The sequence below is a fragment of the Centroberyx affinis genome, unplaced genomic scaffold (assembly GCF_046629955.1).
Source record: "Centroberyx affinis isolate AG114_WGS23_722 - 3 ecotype Tasmania unplaced genomic scaffold, CSIRO-AGI_Caff_v1 ptg003070l_1, whole genome shotgun sequence".
In the NCBI taxonomy this organism is placed as follows: Eukaryota; Metazoa; Chordata; class Actinopteri; order Beryciformes; family Berycidae; genus Centroberyx; species Centroberyx affinis.
This window is the reverse complement of record NW_027281155.1, coordinates 149,860-158,557: the sequence shown is the minus strand read 5'-3', so window position 1 is coordinate 158,557 and position 8,698 is coordinate 149,860. Positions and strand designations below refer to the sequence as shown.

Here is an 8,698-nt window from a genome sequence, read left to right as displayed (position 1 = left end):
ATTTCCGTTCCCGTCTTTTCCTTTCTCTCAGGCTTCCTTCTACGTTCCGACTCTTCCGTCCCATATCCGTCACCTCTCGCGTTCTTTCTCCAGAGACCTTTTTGGGGGAGGCGCGGGAGGTTTTCACCTTTCCCCGTCGCGCCGAACGTTCTCGCACGCGCCGATCGCAAACTGAAACGCGGTCGCAGAAAAAAGTGTCTGTCGGTTTTTGGTGGTGGTGTGCATGCACATGCATGGCCAGTCCTCCGTCCTCTTCCTTCCCCACTCTCTCTCTCCTCCCTCAGACGTCTCTGGAAGGAGCGCGCATGGTCTCTTTTTTGATTTGCTCCTCTTCTCTTTCGCTCTCCCCTCCTCTCCCCCCTGCTACCTACGATGCTACTCAGGAGTTTCCGGGGAGGGTGGAGGGGAGGGAAAGTAGTGTCCTTTCATCGTCTCTCCTCTACTTTTAAGCCTCCTTCGCCTTCCTCTTTTCCTTCCCCCACTCTTTGCCCATCCTCTCCACCTCCTCCCCCTACTCCCCCCACCCTCTTCCTCCTCCCCCTACCCTCGTCTCCTCTTACACCCAGGAGTCCGGCGAGGCTGGGTAGTGGCTGGTCTCATAGTTGAGCTCGCTGTAGGGCCGCGACGCCGAGTAGAAGTCGACATAGTTGCCGGTGGACTTGAGGCCCTGCAGGTGCATGTTCAGGTCAGCCTGCGGGGGGCGCCCTCCCGCGTGGACCTGGTCCTCGTAGAAGGCCTGGTCCTCGTAGTTGACGCCGCCGGGCGGAGGAGGGTTCTGGAAGGGAGGGTAGGGCTCCGAAGGCAAGCCTTGAGAAGAGACCTGTAAAAAACAAAAAAACAACATTATGACAGTGTGAAGGCTTTGCAGTTGCATCACAAGTCTCCTACAATCTGGCAACATCATGGAGGTCCATTAGAGAAGTGGCTGTACGCAAATAACGTCTAAATAAAGAACAACCAGGCTAGTAAACAAGACATAGGCTACCTAAAAAATACTGATGTGGTTTGGCTGTAGGTCAATTCCATAATGTTAGTCAGTATGAGTGAATAGTCTGATATGGTAAACTTTTTGACACAGTAAACTGTTTTGTCTTTAGCTGTCCAGAATCCAAAGCACAAGAAAAGCTGATTTTTGGCGTTGTTAGCTAGCTAACTAGCCAGCGGGCTAATTTAGCAAAGCAGCTGATGTAAATGTTAACATACAACTAGCCTCTACTAATGCTAGCCTCTAGTAGATGCGTTATCTAGAGTGCAAATCAGATGTGTTTAAAAACAGCACAGAAAGTAGACAAGTCATAAGTTTAGAAATGCGAGCTAAGGACCTCCAATATGGCCGCCAGAGGGTATGGTTCACCTGAAAGAACTCTATTGGGAAAGATACAGCAGAATAGAATAGAATAGAATAGAATAGTATAGAATAATGCTATAGGAACTTATACAGTGTGTCTGTAGTAAGTTTATAGTGACATTTTTGTACTTGGTACTTGTATGGTATTTTGTATTTCCTATGGTATCACTACAATATACTCATAATATTCACAAGTTTTGCAGTGATATTCGTACAGAACCCATCTAAAATTTATGATAGGATTACCATAGTTCTTTTTCTTAAGGGCGAGATGAGTCATCGTGAGGAGAGAAGACTTTGTGACAGCATGTGGAAAACACCCAGATACACAGTTGAGAGTAAATTAGAATAGACATCAATGAGCTAATGACTTAAAGAAGCCAATAATCAGTGGGAATTTACCCAATGCTGTTCAGGAGGGAGGAGGAGGAGGAGGACTGTTGTTGTTGTTTGAGGGGTGGGGAAGGAACCTTAATGACTTTGCTGCTGGTTCATTTCAAATGTGCATCTAAATTTTCCGAACGGCAGCAGTGCACAATATTCTGCATTCGTTCCTGAGCACAGAATTGCTTTTGCGCTAACTGCCAAATCGCTTTTATGTGTTTGGCGTCTCATCCTCTGTAGAATGAGTCACAAATTGTTGCTTTGTACATAGAAATTAGATACTGGAGTTTTATCTCATCAAGTCAGCACATTTAAAAGCAGTAGCCAGCTTCATTTGCTAAATAGCAGAAGAGAGATGGAGACGTAAAGGGCAAGAGACTGAAAGAAACTTTCCCTGCCATGTAATGTTGAATGTGCTAGGTGCTTATTCCTCAGGGAAAGTTTGACACCTAAAACTTAATTCAAAGTCAGAATGTAAAGGAATATCATTAACCTGCTTTTCAGAGGAATTTTTTGCGACCCAAAATGCCATTTTTTTTTCCTGGTTTACATTTCTGTTCCTCTGTTGGTATTTAGGGGGACAACTAGTAGTAGTCGTAGGTAAAGGAATTTTTTTAATATTTATTTTCTGGTATTTCTGCTTTGCTGGACTGTGAACAGAGAAAGTAAAGGCAAGAAAGAGGGAACAATGTGACAAAGGTTTTGAACCAGATTTTGAGGGCACAACATCAGTCACCAGGACACAGTTGTGAATATTTTTAACATAGAAAAGGACTCGTCGTACCTGGTTATATTTCAGGTCATCACTAGGGGACACGTATGCTCCTCTGTGTAGTGTTGAAGACCCACCGGAGATTTGACCTGCAGAGAGAGAGAGAGAACTTGAAAAATTCACAGGACCTGAAGTAAGACCCCCACACCTCAGATGAGCACCTACTCTGAATCATTTACTCAGATATGACTGTAAAAGCACAGGGGTGAGTGTGGGTAGGTCATCAGTCCCTTACACAGAAGTCACATGTGAAAACCAACATGTGAATTCAGAGCACATGTGCTTTTTGGACACATGTTGGTTTTTGTATGTGAACAATTTTGTTCACGTTGTATTCTGACATCACATGTGACAGTTTTTACTTCAGATGTGAAATTTCAATTTATAGGTGATGTTTTTTTTGTTTTTGTTTTTTCACATTTTCACCTACCATTAACTATATGGCAATATTTAATAACTTAATTTCACATGTAAAGAGACAATTCACAGGTGAAACGGTCATTTTCACATAGGGAATGGGAAATCTCTCAAGTTCACATGTGAAAACCAACATGTGTCCAAAATGTTCATGTGCTTTTTTGTAGGTTTTCACATGATTCTTTTTTTGTAAGGGGTGTTATCAAGTAGACTCTGACTGCTTTTCCCAATGAATGCGAATAAGAATGACAACAGTGATTACAGTGATTACAGTGGTTGCACAGCATCCTTGAGTGAGAACCCATGGGTGACTTTCAGCCTAAACCACCCGTTCTTGGTTTGTTCTGCATTATGCAACTTGATTTCACAAAAAAATCCTCCTAAAACGAAATATTACATTAAATGACTTATAAAATTGATATTTTCTGTGGTGTAAGTTTCAGCATCTCTCAACCAACTGCCCCTCTCCTGAACAGCAGAGTTTCAGTGCTTCAATATTATGAGTGTTTGAAAGCTGATAGTGATTTTTGGATTGAAGCTGCTGATAGTTGATATTTTGTGTCAATATTCAATATCATCGTCATATCCATCATATAAGATGTGGACAATATGTCCAACAGGCGGACTTCACCCAGAACACGGCATTCATGTTCATATCATAACATTTCCACAAAAAAAATATTTTGACCTTTGTATCTTTGTATAGCCTATAATCATCTTTGACTGCATTTTATTCCAAAGCTATAAACTCAACTGCACACACAAGAGCATTATAGGAGCTTGAAAGTAGCAGTTAGAGGTCATAGACAGTGTGTGTGTGTGTGTGTGTGTGCAAGGTAGGTATGCAGCATGGAATTCCTACCCGCCATGGCGTCCTTCCTGGAAGTGTGCTCGCCCTTGCCGCCATGGTAACTGGCATTGCCAGTGGACTCGTAGTCCGCCTTCCTCTCCTTCAGCGCCATCATTTCCCTGGGGGAGGCGGGAGCGCTCACTACGCACACACACACACACACACACACACAGAGGGAACATCCGCAATCAATCATCAAATACATCATCAATAACTTGTTGGATTTGAAAGGAGGCGGGTCACACAGGAAGCACGATTATTGATGCTATAGTGGCATTCTGTAAACCAGTGGTTCTCAACGTGGGGTCCGGGGACCACCAGGGGTCCTTGAGGGGGTTCCAGGGGGTCCACAGAAAATTTATGAATTATTAAACCTCACTATTATTTAATTTACAAGAAATTAACACAATTAGAGAATGCAGAAGAATGACTGTTTTGATCATAGTTTCACTGTTATCTCTCTACCTACAATACAGATAGTCATGGAATTCTGGACAAAATCATATCTAACAATAAAAATATTCTCAGATCTCATCAAACGGGGGTCCGTGGCTCTAATGTGTGCTAAATTATTGGTCCTGGATATGAAAAAGCTTGAGAATCACAGCTGTAAAACTACAGCGTAAAGACCAGACTTGACTCGAAAACGTCCCTGTCGGAGCATCAGACGCATCACATTAACCCGCCCGCCTCTCCTCAACAAAGGCTCCCGCTGTATGAATCGCTGTATGAATTATTTCCCCTCACCCCTGACCCCGAAGCGAGTGAAAACGGTGGGGCACGGGGCGCTGTTTGTGCTGCGACTCGGTGGGTGGGTGTAACACTCCGCCGATCCATTACTATTTGAGCAGGGGTGTGATTTCAAAGAGGTAAACACTGAATCATCCATCCTCCTCCTGTCTGCCTTACTCTTGGCTGCATCTGTCCTCTCTCTCTTTCTCTCTCTCTCCCTCTCTCTCTCTGTCTGGCTTCTCTCCACTCTCTCTCGCTGCCTCCCGTTTTACTCGACTTTACTGTACATCTGCAATTCACCGGCTATTCCCCATATTTTACCTGTCTTCCTCTCCCGTCCTCCGCTCTCTATCTTTCACCCGAAACAAAGCTAATATTACCTTACCAACCCCTGTACTGCTCTACAATCTACAGACTGGACTCTTGGCTGATCTGCACCCACACCCACACTGCCCCACTGGCCTATTAACGCTCTGTCTGTTCCCGCTTTCTTCACCCAAAACGAATAAAGCTTTGGGAAGCCGCTTGCACGCAACGGGGCCAAAATCTAACAATTTGCTTAGAAAACACACACACACACACACACACACAGAGTTGGCAAAAACATCTCTGCTGCTACACTGTAAATGCTGGATTCGGTGGTGGTGGTGGTGGTGGTGGGGAGGGGGGGGGGAAGGCAGCGACAAAGATAATGAGTTAGATCTGGTTAGCCCTGCTGGGGGAAACCTGGCTATTGATTCAGTGCCATATGGCTCAATAGCTCCAGTCTCCTCTAATGCTCGAATCATTATCAACAGCCTTTCACACGGAGGCCTGTTCGTCTGTCTGCATCTGTCTCCCCAAGCGTCTCTTTCCCGTTCCTCTGTACATTATCATACAGCTAACGTCGATCCACCCGCTCATTACCGCTACTCCGAATGCCTATTCTGAGGCCGATGTGTCGGATATCAACACCTACACAGCCTTGTTATTCTCCATTCGCGGCTGATTGGTAAAATAGCTGTGACGGGAATGTACGCATAAATGACGGTGACGGCTTTTGCGTGTGAAATGTCTGTATTTCCCCCACAGCGATTCAAATGAAACAAACGGCCCGATGTACTCTCTGTGAGCGCTTACACGCTCTTGTGACCTGTGGAAGGAAACGCAACACGGATGCGAAGTTAGCTCGGTAACTAACTACAGTGGTTTTACAGTTCGACGCTGTTAGTTGGAAACCTTGTATCTCCGATTGTGGTGTTTTTCAGTTTTGTCATGAATGAATTTTACATGTATGTGGGGCCTTGAAACCCATTCAAATCCCTTTTATATCATTTCAAATAGGGTTAGAATGATATATTGGTTTGCTGATATATCTGGCTTTTATTAAAAATCAGCCAGTCAGTGTCGTCCAATATAATGGATATGATGTAGTTTGATTGATTATATATTTATTGTAAAATTGATACTACACTGGTTGTCTATGGAAAGACCTTTGATTCCAATGTGACATTCTGATTGGATACCACATAAGTATGCATGAATTGTGTTTTGTTATTATTACTATTAGCCTATTATCATTAAAATCCTGGGTTTTGAGAGAGTTTTAGTGTCCTATTGTCTGTTTCAGAGGCATTTCCACCCAGCCAAGAATGAATTTCTGGGGGGAAAACGTTGAATACTTGTTACTGTTTTTTAAATCTTTGGCATGCACATGGCCAAATTTAAAGATATTGAACACAGGCACAAAATATAAGCGGCTTCAATCGAGAAACTCCCATGTCGGCATCGGCCTTGGGAGACTCATATCGGTCAAACCCTGCTTACAAAACTGCTTTGGCACCAACTTTGTTTTAGGAGGCACAAGGTTTTCATCCGACAGCGGAATGATTTGTCGCTAGCTGCCGGAGCGTGAAGGTTAAAGCAGACACCGGCTATATTGGAGCTATGCCGCTGTCGGACCGGACTGTATTGATGGAGAGAGTGATAGAGGACAAAAGGGAAGACAGGAGGGAGGACTCACCTGATCGATTGTTAGGCGAGGTCCGTACGGGGGAGATGGACGGAGTGCGAGAGGAGGAGTAAGGACGCTGTCGATCCCTCTCTATCGTGGAGGAGGAGCCGACAAAATGGTACTGGGAGTATCCGTCCTGGAGGAGGAGAGGAGGGGAGAGGAGAGGAGAGGAGGAGAAGAGGGGAGAGGAGAGGAGAAGAGGGGAGGGGAGTGGAGAGGAGAGGAGAGGAGAGGAGGAGAGGAGGGGAGGAGAAGAGGGGAGGGGAGAGGAGAGGAGAAGAGAGGAGGGGAAGAGATGACGGCAGGGAGAGGAGAGGAGGAGAAGAGGGGAGAGGAGAGGAGGAGAAGAGAGGAGGAGAGGGGAGAGGAGGAGAAGAGAGGGGAGAGGAGAGGAGAGGAGGAGAAGAGGGGAGGGGAGAGGAGAGGAGGAGAGGGGAGAGGAGAGGAGGAGAAGAGAGGAGGGGAGGGGAGAGGAGAGGAGCAGAAAAGGGGAGGGAGGGGAGAGGAGAGGAGGGGAGAGGAGGAGAGGAGAGGAGCAGAAAAGGGGAGGGAGGTGAGAGGAGAGGAGGGGAGAGGAGAGGAGAGGAGACAAGATGAGGACAGGAAAGAAAAGGAAAGGAAATGAAAAGAGAGGAGACAAGATGAGGACAGGAAAGGAAAGGAGAAGGGAGGAGAGGAGAGGAGATGAGACAAGGAAATGAAAGGAAAGGACATGAAAAGAATGGAATGAAAGGAAAGGAGGAAAGGACAAGGAAGGAAAGCAGGCAAGGTAAGATGAGATGACGAGACGAGAGGAAAGGAGTCGGAAAAAAGGAACGGACGAGGAAAAGAGAAAGAGAGCAAAGCGATGGAATGGAAAGGAAAGGAGTCAAGCGAGGTGAGGAGAAGAGAGGGGGAAGAGATGAAAGGAAAGGAGAGATGAGGGGGGAAAAAAAAGGTGAGGAGAGGAGAGACTCAGTGGTTTGGCATACAGCCCTGGGAATAACACACATTTTTTACATGCTATGCAATGCCACCACTTGTTATTACTCAGCTTCCCGTGTCTCTGCAATACTTACTGAAACTGACACCGAGCTGAATGACATTTCCAGTGTTTATATGGTCCGACTGTAAAAAAAAAGAAAAAAAAAGAAATACCTTTTTGTAGAGGCTGCGGAGGTCTCTGTACTGCCACATGCTGTTCAGGACCTGAGACGCTGCTTTCACCACCTTGGGAGTGTGTCTGGGAATTCAACAGAGAGGAGGGGAAAAAAATAAGGCATACAGTATAGGGCATTACTGTCTCTCCTTTGTCAGTGAGCTGCGAGACAAACCCGACACGGAATAAAGAAGAAGCAGACATGAGAGACAGAGGAAGTAAACCGGTGTGTGAAGCAGCAGTCTCCTCCACGGCTCCAAAGAAGAAGAAGAGGGGGAAAAAGATGCAGAATGACTCTTTCTCTACTAAAATTGCTTGCTTGGTTGATTGATTAACTGATTGATCAGTATTCCATTCTGCATCTTCCAGAGTCAGCTAGCTAATGGTCTCATTGTTGCCCAGGAAATTAAAACCTATTCCTTCACATGACATTTTGTGTGTTTATTTATGGTGTTAATACCTTGCATAATGATAAAAATGAGTTTGAAAATGATATAGGATTCATGCTTTGAATAATGACAAATATGAGTTTTTAGCCTTTTACATAGTATGGCATACAGAATTGGAGGAAACTAAAGTAACTTTTGGATTTGATAGTAAGCACTAACTGCCCAGTTCTTCTTCTACTGATTCCAAACAATCCGAAAATTAAAAACGCATTACTTGTATTATATCAATTGGTAGTTATATGAAAATGCTGTGTGTCACTGGGAGGGCCCGCTGTAAAACAAGCGCCCCCCTCTCCCTCATCCTGCCACACCCCTCTCTCTCTCTCTCTCTCTCTCTCTCTCTCCCCTCCCTCCATCTCTCTCCGCCCCGCCCCCTCCCGTTCCCTCCCACACTACACCTCTTTCTATTATTCCAGCCACTTGTCCGCTGTACTGATGAATTTGTCCGACCCCTCCCTCCCTTTACCCCTCCCCCCCCCCCCCCCTCCTGCCACACCTCTCTGTCTACTCCACCAATTAAGCCTCCTTAGCTTTATGCCCCAGTCTCTCTCTTTCTCCTATTGCTCTCTCTCTCCACGCCTCCATCCATCCATGCATCACCCCGCCCCATTCCAC

General features: G+C 45.5%; 1 protein-coding gene across 1 annotated transcript in view; it reads right to left on the bottom strand.

Moving 5' to 3' along the window:
* Positions 1-556: 556 nt before the first annotated feature.
* The window catches only part of ctnnd2b (catenin (cadherin-associated protein), delta 2b), a 117,112-nt gene continuing 108,970 nt past the window's right edge, over positions 557-8,698 (bottom strand). The window contains exons 19-23 of the mRNA XM_071537575.1: positions 7,634-7,718; positions 6,506-6,632; positions 3,784-3,912; positions 2,517-2,593; positions 557-820 (exon numbers count right to left, since the gene is read on the bottom strand). Coding sequence (XP_071393676.1) covers positions 557-820; positions 2,517-2,593; positions 3,784-3,912; positions 6,506-6,632; positions 7,634-7,718 — 682 coding nt within the window. The remainder of the gene's footprint in view (positions 821-2,516; positions 2,594-3,783; positions 3,913-6,505; positions 6,633-7,633; positions 7,719-8,698) is intronic.